Source organism: Carettochelys insculpta, chromosome 14 (genome assembly GCF_033958435.1).
Source record: "Carettochelys insculpta isolate YL-2023 chromosome 14, ASM3395843v1, whole genome shotgun sequence".
Lineage (NCBI taxonomy): Eukaryota > Metazoa > Chordata > Testudines > Carettochelyidae > Carettochelys > Carettochelys insculpta.
In genome coordinates, this window is record NC_134150.1 from 23,935,725 (window position 1) to 23,957,571 (window position 21,847).

At 43.3% G+C, this 21,847-nt stretch overlaps 1 protein-coding gene across 5 annotated transcripts in view; it reads left to right on the forward strand.

Moving 5' to 3' along the window:
* TDRD12 (tudor domain containing 12) overlaps positions 1 to 21,847 on the forward strand; it is a 139,290-nt gene that overhangs the window by 69,406 nt on the left and 48,037 nt on the right. For all 5 annotated transcript variants that reach the window (XR_012647420.1, XM_075008300.1, XM_075008302.1 and 2 more), the window contains exons 16-20: positions 9,148 to 9,339; positions 10,856 to 10,984; positions 16,094 to 16,211; positions 19,182 to 19,321; positions 19,423 to 19,646. Coding sequence is in view for 4 of the 5 variants with exons in the window: in XM_075008300.1 (XP_074864401.1) it covers positions 9,148 to 9,339; positions 10,856 to 10,984; positions 16,094 to 16,211; positions 19,182 to 19,321; positions 19,423 to 19,646 (803 nt within the window). In the remaining variant the exon portion in view is untranslated. The remainder of the gene's footprint in view (positions 1 to 9,147; positions 9,340 to 10,855; positions 10,985 to 16,093; positions 16,212 to 19,181; positions 19,322 to 19,422; positions 19,647 to 21,847) is intronic.

Sequence of the window (21,847 nt, forward strand, 5' to 3'; positions counted from 1 at the left end):
GGAGACTTGTGACTGTTTAGCTTATCAATTAGTTCCAAAACCTCCTCTAATGACACTTCAATCTGGGACGGTTCCTCAGATTTGTCACCTATAAAGGGCGGCTCAGATTTGGGAATCTCTCTAACATCCTCAGCCGTGAAGACTGAAGCAAAGAAATCATTTAGTTTTTCCACAATGGCATTATCTTCCTTGATTGCTCCTTTTATGTCTCTATCATCCAGGGGCCCCACTGCTTTTTTAGCAGGCTTCCTGCTTCTAATGTACTTAAAAACCATTTTACTATTTTTTTTTTAATTTATGGCTAACTGTTCCTCAAAATCTTTTTTGGCTTTTCTTATTACATTTTGACATTTAATTTGGCAGTGTTTATGTTCCTTTCTATTTTGATCACAAGGATTTGACTTCCACTTTTTAAAGGATGCCTTTTTATCTCTCACTGCCTCTTTTACATGGTTGTTAAGCCATGGTGGTTCTTTTTTAGGTGTCTCAGTGTGTTTTTTAATTTGGGGTATACATTTAAGTTGGACCTCTAATACGGTGTCTTTGAAAAGTTTCCATGCAGCTTGCAGGGATTTTACTCTAGTTACTCTACCTTTTAATTTCTGTTTAACTAACCTCATTTTTGTGTAATTCCCCTTTTTGAAATTAAATTCCTGAGTGTTGGACTGTTGCGGTGTTCTTCCCAACACAGGAATATTAAATGATGTTATGTTATGGTCACTATTTCCAAGCGGTTCTGTAATAGTTACCTCTTGCACCAGATCCTGTGTTCCACTCAGTACTAAGTCAAGAATTGCCTCTCCCCTTGTGGGTTTCTGTACCAGCTGCTCCAAGAAGCAGTCATTTAAGGCATCAAGAAATTTTCTCTCTGAATCCCTTCCTGAGGTGACACGTACCCAGTCAATATGGAGATAATTGAAATCCCCCATTATTACTGAGTTTTTTATTTTGATAGCCTCTCTAATCTCCCTTAGCATTTCAGCATAACTATCACTGTCCTGGTCAGCTGGTCGATAATATATCCCTAGTGCTATTTTTCCCATCAGAGGAAGGAATTGCTATCCATGGTGATCCTATGGAACATTTTGATTCATTTAGGATTTTTATTTTATTTGATTCTATATTATCTTTCACATACAGTACCACTCCGCCACCCGCTCGACCCATTCTGTCCTTCTGATATATTTTATATCCTGGTATGATAGTCTCCCACTGATTGTCCTTATTCCACCAGGTTTCCGTGATGCCTATTATGTCAATCTCCTCCTTTGATATAAGGTACTCTAATTCACCCGTCTTATTAGACACATTTTCTGGCATTTGTGTAAAAGCACTTTAAAAAACTACCACTATTCATATGCCTGCCCTTCCCTGACATATTGGGTTCTTTTATATGTGATTTTTTTCTCATCTGATCTGGACCATACTTTATCATCTCCCTTCTTCTCTTTCTGACTGAATTCTAGAGATTCTCTAACAATGGAGTCTCATCTAAGAGAAGTCTCCATCCGATCCACATGCTTCTCCGCACCAATCGGCTTTCTCCCATCTCTTCCAACTGTGGTTTATGTAGTTAGGTATCATGACTGAAGTTTGGGCCTTAAATAATATCATACGTCCTAGTATTGCTCCTAGAGACCAGAAAACATCGTAGTTCTGGGGAGAATCTGGTAGATGGACTATAAACGCTTCATAACCTGGCACCCGCGAATCTCAGCTTGTCATAAGATGTCTGGTTTTGGCATGTTCTTGCAGCAAGTGAGATGAGAGCATGCCATGAGTCTTGTAAGGATCTCCCTTTGTGCAGCTTATAAAGGTTTTGGGGTAAATGTTTAGTTTCTAAAGTCTCCATCTGAAACGAGTATGGAGAATAATATACATTGTTTGGCAATAGAACTCAGTCCAATTAAGGACAACATCCTCATGGAGGAGCGAACAATTATACTAACAATGTTGAAATAGAGACTGGGATATCATTGTGGACAGCTCAGTGAACTGAGTACAGTTGGGAGGAAAAACCCAGACATGTTAGGCTCCATAGGGTGGGGGATAAAGAGTATTACAAGAAAAGTAATGCTGCCAGATGTGGCCTGAGAACAGGGGTGGGGAACCCTTTTTTCATTTGAGGGCTACAGATCCACAGAAACATCAATCAGGAGCTAAAGCAGTGAGTCAGTCCCCAAGTGAGAAGCTAAAAAGGGGAAGAAGACTCACCTTACTTCCCCTAATACTGCGGGGTGATGCCAAAGGTGAGTGTTTCCCTCAGCAGAAGAGCAAAATGGTAGTTGTGCACAAGCCCCACTGGAGGACGCTGAGGCTTGGAGATTTGCTGAGGAGTTGAAGTGTGAGTGCCGGTTTGCCTTGCTTCAGGGAGAAGCCCTGGGCCTTGCTGCTCGCTGGATGAAAGTAAGTCAGAGTCTTGATCTGATCTGTGAGCTGTAGGTTCTTCATCCCCTCCTTTGAATACTGTGTCCAGTATTTGATACCTTATGTCAGAAAAGATATTGCCACAGCAAGAAGTGGGGGAAAAAGGTGTGCCATCCTTTAATTTCCTGATTGGGGTGTCACTAGGGTGGAAATCCCCAAGAGGACCTATAGGACTTACGCTGTTCTGTAATGCCAGAGAAGGGGTGGGGATAGACTTCATCAGAATAGTAAAGATATTTTGACAAACCTTGACTGCTTAGACGTATCCTTTTCCACTCAAGGCACCATGTTCCTGTTGGAAACTGGGAGTGGTAACACTTGGGGTATTTCACCTATTTTCCACACTGTAAGAGTATAAGTGTTTCATATAGTCACAGGTAAAAGTAACTTAGTTTTTTTTACAGCTACTGGTCTATCACAACCCATCCCCCTTTGGTCGAGGTCGGGGGTTGGGGAGGGTTCCAATACAACAGTACCTGTAAGAAACTTAAGTGTGGGGTAGAGTGTGTGTGTGTGTGGAGGGGGGGTTACTCAGGGCAGAGGGTTGGTGTGTTGGGGAGTGCAGGAGTCACAGTCTGGGGAGTTTGAGGAAGGGCTCATGGCAGCAAGGTATGAGGAGGGGCTCAGGGAAGGGAGATGTTGGGGACGCAGGATTCAAGGCAGGGAGCTGGGTGAGTTTGGGGGGGCAAGGGGGCCATTTTGGGGGTTGGGGGGCAGCAGCCACACATCAGTCCCTTGTGTGTTGCTTCCTGTTTGCCATGACTAGGGAGTGAGGGAAAAGTGCAGACTCTGCTACATTCTTCCTCTGCCTCTGCCCTGGGTAGCTGAGAGGAGAGGAATGCAGCAGAGTCTATGCTTTTCCCTCACTCCCTAGTCATGGCAAACAGAAAGCAACACACAAAGGACTGATGTGTGGCTTCTGTCCCCCCACCCTCTGAAATGGCTGGGGCCGGGGGCTGTGGTGGGGCTTGGGGCTAGGGCAGTACCAGCCAGTCCCGTTCACTTGCTTGGCTGTCTGCCTGCTGCTGCGCAGGGCTGCCCCGGAGAATGTCATGCTGGGAGCACCCTGCCTCTCCCCTGGATCTGAGTTCCCCAGTCGGCCAGCATCTTGCCAGAGCACAGCACTGGGGTGTACCAGCTGCTTTCATCTCTGTATATAGTGAATTATATTGAAATGTGTCTGCACCAGTTGAAATGCCAAAGTTAATCAAGTGAAAGAGAAGTGTCTCGTATTGTCCCTGCTCCATAAAGAAGCACCAAATTACATGGACATGCTTTTTCCCTGTTTCAGATTCTTCATTGGTTCAGCACAGACCTGTTTTATCTTCTGCGTGGGTTGGTTCTTTTCTGTAGTAGCAAAATGCCACAAGTTCACCATAATGGTGTTGTTGCAGATTCATTCTCTTGTTTAATCTCTTGTTCCCTCCACCTTGCTAATAACTTATTCTTGTACAGTATTAATTACCTTCCTGCTCGTACATCTGCATTTGCTGACCTATGTCCTTGGGTATTTCAGACCATTCTGGAGTGTCATTTGTCACTCTGATCCGACGAGCAAGTTTCCCACACCCTAGTAGCTCCATCTGTCAGGGTCATCCTCAACATCTCTCTCTCTGAAGGGACCCTCTTATGGTCTGTTTTTGTTCTTCATCTAAGGAGTACCCTATAAGATGCTGCCCTGAACATCTCTCTCTAACTTCTTCTGGACCCAGATTCTATCCTGTTGTAGATACTTACCCAAGTTGCTAAACTCTGTGTGGTACTTCTGGCGAGATGCCATGAAGACTTTTCTTCACTAAGCAGTAGCCTTTTTACGAACATGGTTTTATAAGGGTATCAAGTTCAGAATGTTTAGCAGAGCCACGCTATTCCATTCCTTTTTGAAGCAGCCCTTTTGTTCACAGTTGCTTCTTCAGTGTGATTTGTCTTGAGTTTGGAGAAGCCATTCTTGTTTAGAGTCCATGGGATAAATATCACTTAAATTTTAAAAGGCACCACCTTGAATTCTAATCAGTTGTATCAGATGAATATAGAATAATTTCATGTCTTTTGCCGGCTAACTTTCGATTGGGGGTGTGTGATAGAGGAGGTTCCCCCACAATTCAGGGGCCAGGGGTTATACTCCCATTATTTCCTAATCCCAAAATCAAAAGTGGAGAATGAGGCCCATAATAGACTAATGAAGCCTGAACAGGTTTGTAGAAATGTCAAGTTTCTCATGGCCTCTCTGGGGCTCGCTATCCCATTGCTGGTTATAGGGGACTGATTTGCCACTCTTGACTTACAGGATGCATACTTTCACATTGTGGTTTACACTGCCCACAAGAGGTTCTTCAGCTTTGTGGTGAACGGGGGACAATGTCAGTTCACAGTCCTTCCATTTGGCCTGTCGATGGCTCCAAGGGTTTTCACCAAGCGCATGGGGGTGGTGGCAGCCTTTTTCCGCAGGCATGGTGTCCAGTTGTTTCTGCACCTGGACAATTGTTAATAAGAGGGGGCTCACAGGCCCAGGTTCATCAACACACAAGATTTATTCACTAGCCCTTCAACAGTCTCGGCCTCCTGGTAAACGAGGCAAAACAGACACGCATCCTCATTCAAAGAACAGAGTTTGTGGGGGGTTCTCCTGGACTCTGAGGTCACCACAGCCCCCCTGCCATAAAGCAGGTTTTGGGCTATGGTCAGCATTGTAAACAACATGATCAAGTTCCTCACCACAATGGCCAGATGTCGCAGGAAGCTCTTGGGACATAGGGCAGTCTGTACATTTGTGGTGTAATACAGCAGACTTTATCTACATCCCCTCCAATTGTGGTTCACTTTGGTGTACCACCCTGTGTGAGATGATATAGACAAATAGTGATGTTGCTACAGCAGGTGTTGCAGTGTCTGCATTGGTGGCTGGACGTTTGGACTGTGTTTGTGGTGGTATCTGTCAGGACTTCCCTGTCCCTGGTAACTGATGCATCAGATTTAGGCTGGGGGGTGCATCTGGGGGAGCGCTGGACTCAGGCTCTCTGGGACACCTCAGATCTCGAGCTTCATATAGTATGAGAGAGCTCAGGGTGATCAGATTGGTGTGTGAGTTGTGTTGAGAGAAGCTATAGGGGCAAGGTGTGTCAGTTACCACAGTCAGCATGACAGCAATGTATTATATCAACAGATGGAGTGCATTCTCCTCTGCCCCATGTCATGAGGCCCTCAGGCTGTGCGAGTTCTGCATTCAGCATGAAATTCTCCTGCAGGCCCTTTACTTATCCCGGGTCCACAATATCTTAGCGGATCGCCTCAGTGGTACATTCACCCAGATATGCTGCAATCAATTTTCTGAAGCTATCCCTGGGTGGACCTGTTTGACAGGCACCTGAATTTGAAATGCCAAATGTTTTATTTTTACCTAAATCACAGTCCTAGGTCCTGGACAGATGCATTTGACGTGTCCTGGACAGGCCCTCTGCTCTCTGTGTTCCCTCCAGTTCCCCTCATCCACAAGGTCCTCCTCAAAATCCAAGCGGACTAGGCCTCAGTAATGTTGGTGCCTCCAGCATGGGTGAGGCAGCGCTGGTATTTGGTTTGGTTGGACCTGTCAGTGTGCAATCTGATAACATTCCCATTACGCCCGGATCTGTTGTTGCAGGAGGAGGGGCAGATTCAGCACCCCAACCTCCTGTCCTTTCACCAAGGAAGCTTCATGGTTGAGTGCCATGGAACTTTCCAGCTCAGACCCAATGACAGAGGTGCTTTTAAATAGTAGAAAATCTTCCGCAAGAGCCACTTACCTGTCAAAGTGGAAAAGGTTTGTAGTTTGGGCATCCCAGAAGGGGTTTTCTCCCTTGCAGGCCACAGTCCCCTTGATTCTGGATTATCTGTGGCACTTAAGTCAGATGGGGCTGTCCCTTTCCTTCATTAAGGTACACCTTGTGATTATTTCCACATTTCATCCTGGCTCAGGCCTTTTGTCAGTGTCCTCAGACTCTGTGGTCAAGAGATCATGAAGGGCTTGGAGAGGGTTAGGCCACTGGTGCGGGCCCCTTGCCCCTCCGGGACTTCAGTATTATTTTGGCCAAACTTATGGGGCCCCTGCTTCCTGCTGTTTTTAAGTTAGAAGACAGCAGTGTTGGTGGCCACCACTGTGGCCAGAAAGGTCTCACCTATATGGTGTTCCACAAGGGCAAGGTTAGATTGAGACCCCATCCAGCCTTCCTCCCAAAGGTGGTCTTCTCTTTCCATGTCAACCAGGATATCTCACTACCTGTATTTTGCCCCAAACCTCATGCTGCTCTGAGGGAGCACAGCTTGCATACCTTAGACTTTCGCAGAGCTGTAGCCTTTTACATGGATAGGACCAAGCCTTTCAGGAAGTCACAGCAGCTCTTCGTGGCTGTGGTGAACAGGATGAAGGGCCTCCCAGTCTAGACACAGAGGATTTCCACTGGGATATGGGCTAGTATTAACGAATGCTACAAGCTAGCAGGGGTTCCCCCTTCTCAATGAGGGTGCACTCTACAAGGGTACAGGCCTCTTCAGCAGCATTCCTAGCCCATCTCCCTATTCAGGAAATCTGTAGAGCTGCTACCTGGTCTTCTATACATACATTTTCAGCCCATCATGCAATCACGCAGTATGCTAGGGAGGATGCTGTGGTGGGCAGGGCTCGATTACAGTCATTCTGGGGTTCCGACCCCTCCTCTTAACGTTAGTTTGCATTCACCTACATTGAAATGCACATGAACAATCACTCAAAGAAAAGACAGTTACTTCTGTTACTGCTGTTCTTTGAGATGTGTTGTGCATGTCCATTCTAAAACCCTTCCACCTTTCCCCACTGTCAGAATAGCCAGCAAGAAGGAACTGAGCAGGAGATGGGGTGGGCAGTGCCTACATAGGGCGCTATATTGGCACCACACCAACCCGGCAGCTACTGGCTAGAGGAAAAGTTGTCCAGTAATTGAGCACACGTGCACACACACCTACATTGGACTGGACATGAACAACACATCTTGAAGAAAACCAGTTACAGAAGTTTGTAACTGGTTTTTTTTCCCTTGTTTAATAGGGAGTTTTTAGAAAGTACAGTTGTATTTTTGGATATATGTAACAAAGATAAGACAGCCCCTAATGCTTTCTTTCTCCTTTGACTTAAAAACTGTATTCTGAGGTATGTGAGAAGGTTGTCGGCACCCAAAAGTTAATAAAGTGTCATGCAGCTATAAAGATGTCTTAGCTTTATGAAGTTCATAGTTAGTACATGTGCACTAGATACCGCAGTTTTTTGCGTGGTAGTAATACTTTGTTCTTTAATATCAAAGAATACCCTTTTCCAACTGAAGATTATCAAGGTGGCTCACTAAGTTAAGACTTCCACTTAGCTTACTGTTTGCAACATGTGTTATCTTTATTTATTGTAAGGTTGTGTATACAGTGAGTTAGTCTATACTGGGGATGTGCGTAAATTCTAGTGTTCACTACTGTTGTGCACTCAACATCTGATAGGGACCCTCATAGTGTGCACTAACAGTTCTCTCTCGTGTGTGCTAATGTAGTATCAGTGCACATGAAGAAACTTGTAATGTATGCCAGCAGAGTGCACAAGGGACATTTAGTGAACAACTTCCTACTTGTGCACTAACGTTTACATTCCTTGGATATTGTTTAAGCATTGTGTAGACAAACCTTATTCCTGTTCATGGGCTGAAAGAGAGGACTTATTAGCAGGAAGAATTATTCACTAGCAATATTTTGTCTTCATACTCTCTGGCTACGTCTACACGTGAAGCCTACATCAAAGTAGCCTATTTCGATGTGGCGACATCGAAATAGGCTATTTCGATGAATAACGTCTACACGTCCTCCAGGGCTGGCAACGTCGACGTTCAACATCGACGTTGCGCAGCACCACATCGAAATAGGCGCAGCGAGGGAACGTCTACATGCCACAGTAGCACAAATCGAAATAAGGGTGCCAGGCACAGCTGCAGACAGGGTCACAGGGCGGACTCAACAGCCAGCCGCTCCCTTAAAGGGCCCCTCCCAGACACACTTGCACTAAACAGCACAAGATACACAGAGCCGACAACGAGTTGCAGACCCTGTGCATGCAGCATGAATCCCCTGCTGCAGCAGCAGCAGCCAGAAGCCCTGAGCTAAGGGCTGCTGCACACGGTGACCATAGAGCCCCGCACGGGCTGGAGAGACAGCGTCTCTCAACCCCCCAGCTGATGGCTGCCATGGAGGACCCCACAATTTCGACGTTGCGGGACGCGGATCGTCTACACGGTCCCTACTTCGACGTTGAACGTCGAAGTAGGGCGCTGTTCCGATCCCCTCATGAGGTTAGCGACTTCGACGTCTCGCCGCCTAACGTTGAAGTTAACTTCGAAATAGTGCCCGACGCGTGTAGCCGCGACGGGTGCTATTTCGAAGTTAGTGCTGCTACTTCGAAGTAGCGTGCACGTGTAGACACAGCTTCTTTGTGCATACTAAATATTCTCTCTCCCCTCTGCTGCAAGATGCTGCTTGCTGTAGTATTGAAACTGTAATAATGTCTTTTCTTACCTTGGAAGTATCTAAGAGGCAAGAGGTGGGTGGACTGGTATTTTCTTATGAATAGCAATTCTTTTGCTTTCTTGCTTCATCAATGGTATCTCCATTGACATTTTGTGATCATAGAAAGGAACAAAAGAAAATTTTCTAAAAAGAAATTCATACCCTATTTTATAGATATTTACTATATTAGAATCTTACAAGAAAACAGTTAGTGTTGGAGAGCGGGAATTGACACCACATCAAATTGTTGCGGTTGGAAGTCATTGGAATAAACACATAGAGCATTTAACAAAAGAGTTCATGAATGATCCTTATATTGTGATAACAGCTATGGAAGAAGCTTCCATATATGGAAATGTGCAACAGGTAAGAAAAAAAACAATTATGCTGTTCTTTCTAGTTGAAATTGTATAGTGTGATGATTTTATAGTTAGTGGTAGTTTGCGTTGCATTAGTAGGTAATGTGTGTATATCTGTCCATCTGTTTTTGATTAAAAATAGGAAAGCACTCTATAGTTTTACTATAGAAGCGTTTAGGAAAGATAAATTTGGTATACAGCTTCCTCATATAATAACTTAAAGCAAGCTAAGGGTTTGGTTGTACTAGGAAAATGGGATATGCCTCGAATGGGATTGTCTCTTTCCAGCGTGGTTTTATGAAAAACAATCACCAGGCAGGTGAAATGGGCTGGCTAGGGGCACCCTCTCCCTGGTTCAGGACTGCCCCATCCTCCCGGGTGCACTTTAGGGAATGGCTGGGCTGAAGCTCTTCCCCCCATCACCACTCCCCTGATTCATATGGAAATATTATTGGCTGTTACCCTTTGTCAGGGAGCGAGGGGAAAGTGCACAGTTTGCTTCATTCCTCCTTCTGGACGGGGAACATAAGGGGCAGGCGAAACTGAACCTGCCTCATTTGGGGGATATACACCTTTCCTCCGGCTGTGTGCAGTGGAGCTGCAATGGTCACGGAGAGTCACTTCTCCCCTGGACCCAAGCTGCTGTGGTGAGAGAGGGCTGGAGTAGTTCTGTCTCTCTTGGGCAGCCTGCATTCTGAACTCCTCGGTCTCTACCCCACTCCAGAGCACTGATTTAAATGAAGCATGTACATTTTCATTTTATTTTCCAAAAACCAAAATTTGATTTTAGGGACCTGAGCAATACTGGGTGTATCTAGTAGTTATATAAAAATATTGTCAATGAATTTATTTGGAAGGTCAGTTGATGAATGGAAGGGCAGGTATGGTGAGCAAAGATGCATGATAAATCTATTTATCCAATGGTGCATATAGCCTGAATATATGTGGGTGGGTGGTACCATGTACTATGTATTTATCATGGCAATATTGCTACATACTATTTACAGCAACTCTATAGTACATGATTTATGATTAGGTAGGTGCAGCTTCATAGCTACAGCTTGAACCTCTCTAGTTTGGCACCCTCAGGACCCAACCAGTGCTAGATGAGAGAACTTGCAGGACTATTGGAATTCAGTACTGACTAACAGCATTAGCAACACTGCCACTGCTTACTGGAGGCCATTTAGAGGTAAGTCAGAGCCAAATAACAGCACAGAACATGGAGAACCAGGAGTGGTGGCTGTAAACAAACTTTGTGACCACAGGAATCTTGGCCAAACCCATGATAAACGAGCATCCGGCTAACTAAAATCATGCTGGATTACAGATATTGTTAGATGAGAGAGTTCTGGATTAGAGAGGTTCAGACTGTACTGTTGTTGGTTTATGCCTTTTGATTTAGGTAGTATGCATGCAATATGTTAAATTCACAAAATACTGAGAATAGGAACAGATGTGTAGCAAGATGGTTTTATTTTATGAGGCTTCTTTATTCTGTTTAACTTTATCATTTTTATAAGGTGGTACAGTTTTGCTTGAACTGTGAGAGAACCTCCACATTAGTCCAAATATTGGATTTTGCTCCCAGTAAAGCTCAAAAGACCTTAATTTTCACTGATTCCGTGGATGAAACAGAAATGGTCTATAAGGTAAGTATTACAAACATTAACCTATAAAGTATGTATTGATATGGAGTGTGTTTTAAGTAGCAATAAGATATAGTAATATTGTCTCAGCTTCTGAGCAAATTTGGGCTTTTGGAATGGGTTTTTCACTTTGGGAGAGAAATGATACTCTTCACATTTCTTCTGCTCAAACTTTCCAAACATCATTTTTAGCCATATCAATGTGTCCAGGAATGAATTACAAGAAAGTATTTGGTTCTGCTTTGCTCATGTTTAAGTCTTACAGCTCATTGAGAGTCAACACAAAAACTTGGCTAGGTTAAATCTCTTGAAAATTGCAATTTATACATGCTCAGTAGGAATTGGCTAGAGGCTGTCTGGCAGAAAATTTATTCAGAGATTGTGTCTGCACTGAATATATTGCATCTCCACATTACTTGTGTCTGACAAGGCTGAGTGTGATCCTTAACATAACTTGTCTGCAATTTGTTTGTTTTCTGGAGTGAATGTGGCATTGGGTAGAAAATTCAGAACTATGAGTGCACTTTTTGCTGTCTCTTAGACAACATGGAAGAGGACACAAATTAACTTACTCAAGTGAAAAGCAGTGTAGGTGGCAGAAGTAGGCTACAGGATACTTGTTGGAGCTGAGTCGGACAGGGACAACTTGAAGGACATAAAGACAGGGGTGCGTGGACAGGCAACCTGCTGGGGTAAACAAAGCAGAAGAAAAGATTTATTAAAGTGAATGTTTCTAAGAAAGTTATACAAGGTACAAGTTTAAAACCAAAGAGATTGTGAATCCTGGGTCAGGTTGAGACCATTGTTTCTTGTTCTATCATCTGTTAGCACAGAGAACAGTCTCTCTCCATCCTCTTTGGAACCCCCCGTTCAGGTAGTTGAAGATTTACCATCAGCTTCTCCCCTTTCTCTTCTGTAGACAAGGGGTGAGCAAATGTTTTACGTTGGACCCCACTTTTCATCCCTGCAATTAGCAGCCCCCTCACCCCAACCTGTCTAATGTAATCCAAACCAATGGAAATTTCAGTTATGTTGATACAAAAAAAAAGGGCACATGTAAGAGTATATGTAGAATGTAAAAACTTTATTAATTGATATAAAAATGTGAATATACATTCATAAACAGTGATATATTTCAGCACACCTCAGCACAGCTCTCCGTGCTGGTCTGACTCCACATGCTGGGTTCCTGATGGATCAGGCTCTCAGAACTCACCTTCTGCCAGGCTTCACCTCGTTGGTGCTTGTGTTTGACACACCAGTCCTGTTCCTGGCACAGGTCTTTATCTCAACACCAGTCCTCATCTTGGTGCTGCGTTTCATCTCAGTACTGTTCGTATTCTTGATGCCAGTCCCCATTTCAGCACCAGTCCAGCTCTCAGTAGCACTTCTTGTCTCAGCACTAGTCTTGCTCTCCCTGTTGATTTTGTCAGGTCTCGTGCTCCAGGCTCAATGCTGACTGCTCTCCACCAACAGCTCTGACTGGATCGGCCCTGCCACAGCTATCCCACTCTGTGTTGCCTATCCCCTTTCAGGGTCCTCAGTCATGTCCAGCTGCGTGGTTGCAGCAGATCCCTGCTTGCACAGGGACATAGGCACTCCTCAGTGGCTTCCATCCAAGTGGAAATTCTGGATGCCTTGGGCATACCACCAGGCTCAGGGCACTATGCCTCCTTTTTATCCTTAGACTCCAGCCCCGCCCATCTGGCCCCTGAGGCTATGATCAGCTGTCCTCGGGACTCGCATCCTTCCACTCCTCCAGAAGAAACTTCCCCTACCCCACTGCCTGAGCAGCCAGGGGTTTCGGTGTAGGAGGCACACCTGATGGCTTCTTCCGGCTCCTCTCTGGATGAGGCAGTGGCTGGTTCCCTCATTTTGGGTCCTCCACCCATGGATTTCCACATTCCAGGACCTCATTCAATGGGTGGCTATTAGCCTCAGTCCTTCTGTGGAGGGGGTCACTGAGTCAGATGATTCCACGGTAGACATCCTCAACTCGGGGGGGACCAATCAGGTGTGGCCTTTCTGTTTAACAAAACTATCTTGTCCTCTACTCCCACCACTTGGCAAACAATTACCTCCATCCCTCCTACCACTCGAGGGATGGAATGTGCTGGTCAAGGGGTTTGAGTACTTGTATACCCATCTTTCCCCTTGCTCCTTGGTGGTAAACACAGTTAATGAAAAGGAGGATTAGGGTCAACAGGTTCCAACCCCAAAATCTAAGGACACTAAGTGCCTGGACCTATTTGGGAGAAAGGTTCACTCCATGGGGGCTTGCTGCTAACAGTTGCTAGCCACATGGGGGCTTGCTGCTAACAGTTGCTAGCCACATGGTTATCCTCAGCTGTTACAATTACAATTCTTGGGCCTCTCTCCTTAAATGTAAGGACTTGCTGAGTCACGAAGAGTGCTTTGTTATCCTCCAGGAAGGTAAAATGGTACCCCATATGTGTCTTCAGGCTTAAGGGACCCCTTTTCACACACACCCTCACTTCCTTGCACCTCTGACTCTTCCCTCTTCTGGGACCCCTGTTATGAGCAGCACCTTCTCCTGGAGCCCCTCGTTCTGGATGAAAGAGTTCATCCTCAGTTCAGGGGCCAAGGATTCTTTTCCCATTTTCTACTAGTCCCAAAGGCAAAGGGTAGGTCTGCGGCCTACCCTTGAGATCAGGGAACTCAACAAGTTTGTTTTTCCTCATGAGTTCCATTTGGGCTCCCTAGGCATTATTGTTCCCCCAAGTTCTGCTGAGGTGACACCATCTCTACTAGAGTTCCTAACTTCAGTCTGATCTCTACAACATTAAACACTCTGCGGGCAACTGCTAGGACTTTTCTGCAGTTGTTGGTCCACATGGCTTCCAAGACTTTGGTCATCAAGCATGTGGGATTACACATACAGTATTTACAAGCCTGGCTCCCTAAAGACTATGTCCTGCATAGGCCTAATTTAATGCCAAACAAGATAAAATGTGCACTCCCCTGATGGGCACAGCTTGACAATGTCTGTGTGATGATGTCTTTTGTACAGTCTCCCAAGAATCAGTGTGAGGTTGAAGAACACATCTGAACTTGCTTTCTGTCCTGGGCCATTTGCCTCTGCAGAATCCCTACTGTCTTTACATAAATATTTTAGAACTATAAGCCATTCACAATGCATGCTTCTATTTTTTACCCATCACCAACTTAGAATGCATACTTTATCTGAACAGATAAAGGGGAACACTTTCACAATGACTGGTGTATCACACAATATTTACATCACAGCACCATAAATACCCAGATGGCAAACCACCTCAGCAGATGCATTAAGCCTGAACTTTTTCAGGATCATGAGTATATATATTCAGTCATTAGGAGTTTCCAACAGTTGATCTTCTTGCAGCTGCGCAAAATGCCAAATGCTCTCAGTTTTGTTGCAGAGCAGGCCTATAACTTTGCTCCTTCGATGACGCCTTTCTTATCCAAGGGGACGCTCCTTTTCCATATGTATTCCAACTCCTCTCCTAGCATGGGTGCTTCAGAAAATCCCAGTGGAAAAGCTGCAAATAATCCAGATACCCTCACATGGCCTGGTTCCCTTACACAGGCAATTGTAAGTTGCGCATATCTTCAGTATTGAGTGTTTGACCTGGAAAGTTCAAATGTGTTTTCCAAGTGAGATTTTGTGTGTGTAATTTCATTCACAATATGCACATAGCTTTTTTAGTCATTGTCTGAAACATAACAAACAAAAGAGCACTTAGCAATTTATAGGATTCCTTTCTGCTCTCCAGTAAAACAATTTTAACTTTGTATTTCCAGCCAAGTAGCAGTGATTTGTCTCATTCCACAAGAACATTAAAACCCTTGTTTTAAGGTTTATCTTGACACTCGATCAGAATTCTTATGTATCGGTTAAAAATCATATCTCCCAAGATAGTGCAGACCAGTGGCCTTGCTTGACTTCAAAAGTGTTACTAAGTTTGAAAATAACTTCTTCATTTGAAGCAGAACAGTGTGGCAACAGTAGTTCGCTCAAGAATCTTAACCCCTGAATCGTAATAGCTGTCATCATGATATTGTGAAGTTTAACGTAGCTTTTAACCATTTATGTAGTTGAGATAGAATATTTCCAAGTGACATTTCAGTTAATCATTCTGTTTTTGCCGTTTTAGTTTTATGTTTGATAGTATTTTAAGCAGGTATGCCAAATCAGTTGGAAAAAAAAATAAGTAGAATATTGTTTAAAAAAAGGTTGAAAAGAATTTTTGTAGTACAGGTGAAGAGGAATACTAATTTAAGGGACACTTTTTAAAAAAATTGTTTGGTTCACTTATTAAAAACCTGATGTTTAAAGAAATCAACTTTTCTGATTCTGTCATAGGGCGTCAGGTAGTTGGCCTTATTACAGTCATTGATTTATGAGTGTATATGCTTGCCTAGACAAAAATGATTTGACATGTTGCATCTGTGCCTTGAGTAATTAAAAATATTAGCAGCGTGCTTCTTTTGATTCAATAGTGTGTGAAAGGAAAAATCTGAATATGTAGTAAAAATTACCGCTAAACAGTGTTTATTTCAATAAGTGACACACTTTATAAGTGTTTCATCTCTCTAGAAAATTGTTGAAATAGTAGTAGCAGAAAATTGTGTACATGTAATTTGTAAATATTTTTGATAATTTATTTGATAGATTTTCTTCTACCTCTAATCAGAATGGAGGACTAAGTCCACAGAAATTTGAAATCTTCCAAAGTTATTTTTTGAGTGACCCATGCATTCAAAAACATTAGACATTTTAGTTGGTAAGATAACCCACGTCTTCACAAAAACATTTAAATAGAATTCTGTTATCAGAGGATTGACTTTAAATAAGAAAAACACCAAATTTATTTTAATAAAAAGCTTGTTTCTTTAACATTTTAGATGATTGAAGTTTTAAAAACTTATACAGCACAATTATTTCAAAATAAAAGATTTTGTGGGTACTCTTTACAAATATGAGCCAAGGAGATAAGTAATGTATGAGTAGAATAAGAATATTGTTTCTGCTAGAATAATAATTGGTAATCAGATATAATTTGTGTTGTGTAGTTCTGGAAAATCTCATAACTTATATTTCATCATTAGGCAGTGGAGAGCAGTTCCATGTACTGTTTGAAAGTACACAAAGACACTGAGTTTTATTTCAAACATGCCATTGAGCAATGGGGGAAAAAAATTAGTTCTGGCACCCATATTGTGTTAGGTGAGTACGCTCTTTTTTGCGTTTGTCATTTAAAAAACTTTAAGGTCATTGCTATAACGTTGTTTCTGAAGAATGTCCACAGACAGCAGCATTTCATCATTATTGAGTCTATAGAAGAACTCAAGCATAAATGTTTAATTTAGTTATGTTACTAAAATGAAAAAATGGTACTTTACATGTGTATTACTCTACTCATTGCTAAGTTATGTCAGATTTTCTGCAGGAAGCACTTGGCTTTGAATTTGACAATCTGGTGTGGCTTGGAAATTCTGATAAAAGCAACCTTATTTTCAAGTTAAGCTGACTTACACTAGGGAAGCTATTTGGTAGAGTCACAGTTTGAGACAGCAGGAACTTCCCTTTTGTTTCGTTGCTTCATGACTTTTTATGATGTACTTATTTTCTTAAAGTTGAATCCTTTTCCACTGCTTTTTAGAGCAGTCGTCTTAGCTTTTTATGTATTACGAAACTCTGAGGTCTATGCTGAGCCTACTTGCCAGTGCTTGTACAAAATTTTGCCCTTTGATCTCCTGGATTGTATGTGGGTTACAGTAGTCATCTCCACGCTTCATTTTTATGGGAAAAAGTCAGCCTTCTATCAAGCAAATTGATAGTCAGAATCCCATGCATTCTCAAAAGCATACCTTTGAAAAGAGAGAATTTCAAAGCAGTATTTTCACATACTCATTTTAGAAGATAATTTATTGTGTGGTTTCATTAAGACAGAGATTCATTGGTAAAGTGTCTTGTCAAACTATACCAGTAAAACGGATGGATAGCCTCGTTTTTCTTCTATTCTACATCTCCACTGAAAATAGTTCCGCCTTCTTTAATCAAAGTGAACAGTTCCAAAACTATTCTCTTTCTGCTTAATGTTTCTAGAGTGCTGAAAGGCAGAAAATGCTCTTTTGGGAGATTTTTGTTTGGCATTTGCTGGCTTCCAAAAAGAATGTGATCTCTTTCAAGCTGATGCTCTTGTGACGAAAACTCAATATCAGAAGTCCTCCAAAAATAATTTACACTTATTACACTTAATTTGACATGTTGTGGTGTGACTTGCATTTCCCCTTAAACCTTTGTCAGTAATTCACTAGGAAGCTGAATTTCAAGCAACTTTTCTTTAGATTGTCTTATTGAAAGCACTCAAGAAAATGTCTGTGTTGAGGGATTTCTATTAAAGACACTTGGAAACTCCTCATAGTTTGAGAGGATCTTGCCTCATAGCACACAGGATATCAGGATTCAAGAATCAAGATCCAGATAATAGGCTCATGATTAACAACCTTCAAATTCTTAATTTCTTCCAGCTCTCTAGATTGAAAAGTAGTGTGCTTCTGCAATACTGTCTCCGTGAGTGGAGAACCAGGATTCAGTGCCCATCAAAGATAATGAAACTAAAGCCCAGTAGTCTTTCTCCATTAGCAGATGTCTGATATATTTCTTGATATTCTGGCCACTCAAACGCATACTGACAGGTGCACAAAATAATTTCAAGAGAATATTTAATGGAGATGCAAGAGAACCATCCCCTTTTTTTATTAACTTGTTGTCTTTGTCCTCCATCGTAGAGAAATGTTTTGAAATTTTCCAGCCCATTTAGAACTTCTTAAATCTTTGAATATTATCTTTTGTGCCTTCAAAAGAATGGTTGCTCATATGCATTCCAATACATGCACGCACAGCCATCAGAAGATTTTCCGTAACCATATGCATTGTTGGCTGTGGAGCACCTGTTAGTGATGCCTTCATGGTGGCATATATGTACTCCTGCCTACCTGATGCCAACTCAGTTCCTTCTTTGTGCCAGCGACCATCAATCATTGGAGCTTCTGACCTCTTGTTTTCCAAGTCATTAGTCCCTCATGTTTATAGTTCTTTCAAGCTTTTTGTAGTGTAGATTAGCTACATAGTACGCATGAGAAAGTCATCTACAAGATAACCCCACTGCACTTAAGCTGAGAACCAAAAGAGAGAGGGCTCAGCAGCTTCAACTTCTCCTCATGTAGTTGGCAATTGAGCCACTGCCCTAGGACTTCATCAGGCAAGTCTCGGTGCAGGGGCTTTAGGCACCACACCTGGATGAGCAAAGGGACCACTGACGCTGCTGTCCTATGTGTAAGACAGGCTCATCCACCCAGCACTGGTCTGACTCCCCAGGACCACAAAAAAGGAAGAGGGCTGGGATCATTCCCCCTCCAGCAGGTCTAGTAAGGTCCCAAGTCTGCCTGCACTATACCAAGCCTGTGCAGTCCAAGCTCCTCACACCCAGCACAATTGATTCTGGCACCTTGGATAGAGCTGTTGAGTGCAGTGTAGGTGGATTTTCTGCAGCCAGTAGTGGTGGAAGAGAATTTAGATCTTCCCTCTGTGCCAGGTACTTTCAAAGCCACTAGAGACCTCATTGCATGTATGGCACTGGCTGCATTTGAGTGGCAGCTGCCCACTCCACCATTAGCATTATTGGCACCATACACTGTAGCAACTTTGGCACTGCTTTCTGGATCTTCTGCTGTGCTCCTCCAACCTGATGATAGATCTCTTCCAAAAGAACATCTTTCGAAAGATTGTGTCTGCGTGCAACAAAGCAGATCAAAGGAGTGATCTGCTCTTTCAAAAGAACAGGCCAGGAATCAAAAAAATCAGGCACCACAAGGACTCCTCTTTAAAAAAGAGGCCCGCGGAGCAGCTACACACACGTTTTCTTATGAAAGAAGGTTTCAAAAGAAAGCGCTCTCCCTGAAATGGGAGTGGAAGAGTGCTTTTGAAAGGAGCTCCGCGTTCTTTCAATTTAATTTGAAAGAACTTTTTTTGTGTGTGGATGTTCCACTGGATATTTCAAAATAGTCATAACATGGTTCAGAAATTATGAGAGAGAGAACAGCTGTGACAACGATAATTAAAGTAACATGCCTTTTTTTGTAATACTTACATGATGTGTATATTTCAATTCTTTTTTTTTTTTATTTACAGTTTTAACTGATGACTGTATGCCATCCTTGGGAATTACTGATGCAACTTGTGTGGTTCATTTTAGTTTTCCTGCTTCTCCAAAAGTCTTTGGTGTGCGCTTACATAGCATGTCTGATAACTTCCAGAATGTACTAGAAGAGGTTTGAGTGGCTTTTAATAAGCATTTTACTTTCGTTATCTAGCATTCATTTGTTAACAGGAACATTTTGTCACTTAAAAATTTCTTTCCCTTTTGCTGAAGGGTTCCTCTATAGATATACAAGTATATACAAAGGCAAAATCTGTCTTGCTGCTGACAGAAAGAATTGGATGCCATGCAGTAGGCGTACTGCGTTATTTGGAACATGCAGGAGCTGAAATTCCACCGGAACTGCATGACTTCACAGCAGGGATACTTGAGGCAAAAGAAGATTTGAAACTGTCAGAGCCTCTTTGTCAGTACCTTAAAAGATCTGGTGTTTGCAAGTAAGACAAATACTAACATGCTGAATGTCTTCTACTTTGAACAATTATTTGATAAGAATTCCCTTCGGAGAATTGTTTTCAAGTTAATTTTCAGTCATCGTTCTTTTGTTGCTGAGTGGTGATAATTATTCTATAACATTTAATCCCAGAAGTGGGGATAAACCTCCATGAGACAATGGGTATCTCTGGCAATTAAAACATTACTTCCCTGACTGTCAGCTTGTTTTCTTTTGATAGTTAAGGGACTGTGAGGTTAGCTGATTGAAAAGCAAAGAACTGGTGGCTCTTCTTCAAGGGCTGTCCCTGAATGCTCTAAACTATTTGTCAGTGCATCCTTGGCACTGGTGATCAGAGACTTTTTCGTAGCAGCGCCTAGCCACACCACACACATGCAGTAGTCATCTCATGGTTACAATGGCATCTATTGACTATGAGCATGGTGTCAATTCCTTCTCCATTGTCCTTTGCAGCAGAAGGAGCTCCAAACAGTTCTGATTCCTTTGCCTATAATGAGAGAAATGGTACATTTAAAGTCATCAGTTCTTTCCCTAATTTCAACCATCCACCATTACCCCAACTTCATAAAAAATTGCGCTTTTCTTTATTGACTTCCTACCCTCAACCTTTACTTCCCTGGAGTCTATTCCTCCTCAGGAAAACGGTCTCCATGCCCAGCACTCGTGGATTTCAGAAATGTGAGACTTGCAGAGATGCAATGCCTGTCTCTGATGGACGTTCCTCCTGTGTCAGATGCCTTGGCGAGAGCCCCATATTGCAGAAGTGCTCTCATTGTAACAACCTACAGGCCAAGGCTAGGTGTGACAGAGAACTCTGCCTTAAAATAGTTTTGTTGGAAAACCCCTTACTGAGGACTCTGCGATGAACTTGCAGAAACTGGAACCAAAGGACAAGGCTCAGACTTCAAGTTGCTCCAGGAAGGGAACCTCATCATCTTCAGACTGGGTCTCTCACAAGTCAAGAGCTTCTCTGGCAAGATTACTGCCTGCAGTGCCTAGCTCTTCCAGACTCAGCTGCGCTGAGAAACAGGGCACCTGCAGCACTGCCTTCCCAGGAAAATGACAGTGTATAAGCAGGCCTAGTTGGAGCCAAGACACACAGTCTTGCAGTCAGCCCTGCCAGTGTGAGTGTCAGCATGGGAGCAGATATGCACAACTATGCCACCATACTTGTGCACCGCCACAGAAGGGATCAGAAGCACAGCTTAGCTGATAGCAGCCCCAAAGGCAGTGTCTCGTCTAGATTGCTGCACAGTTGCATAGTGAGGCCTGAAGATGTGCACAGAGGACCATGTAGCAGCACGACAGATCTCCTGGAGACGCAAGTGCATCAGGAAGGCAGCTGAGGATGCCTGTGCTCAAGCAGTGTGTGCTGTCACTGGTGGCCGGGAGACTTTCACAAGGTCATAACATGCCCATATACCAGATGTAATGCAGGAGGAGATGTGCTGAGACAGCACCGGGAGTCCCTTCATGCATTCAGCAATGGCCACAAAGAGATGCATGGTTGTATGAAAGGGCTTAATCTGGTCAGTATGGAAGGCAAGCACCCATCTCACATTGAGGGAGTGCAGCTGTTGCTCCTGTTGGGAGCTATGAGGTTTAAGATGGAACACAGGCTGGAAAATGTCTTGACTAATACGGAACCCGGAGATCATTTTAAGCAAGAATTCCAGGTGAGGGGAAAGTTGGACCTTGTTCTTATAGAACACTGTGTACAGGGGCTCAGATATGAGAGTCCTGAGTTGCGATACTCTTCTGGCAGAGGTGGTAGCCACCATGAAAGGCACTTCCCAGGAGAAGCAGAGGAGAGGGCAAGTGGCTAGTGGTTCAAAGGGAGGGCCTGTACACACTCAGAGGACCAGGGAGGAGGGGTTTAGATTTATTAGGAACTGGGGACACTTTTGGGGTAGGGGGAGCCTATATAGGAACGATGGGCTCCACCCAAAACAAGGTGATCCAGACTGCTGGCATTAAACATTAAGAAGGTTGTAGAGCAGTTTTTAAACTAAGAGATGGGGGAAAGCCGATTGGTGCAGGGGAGCACGTGAATCGGACGGAGACTTCTCTTAGATGAGACTCCATTGATAGAGATTCCCTAGAACTCAGTCAGAAAGAGAAGATGGGAGATGCTAAAGTATGGGCCACATCAGATGAGAAACAGTCACATAAAAAAAAAATCCA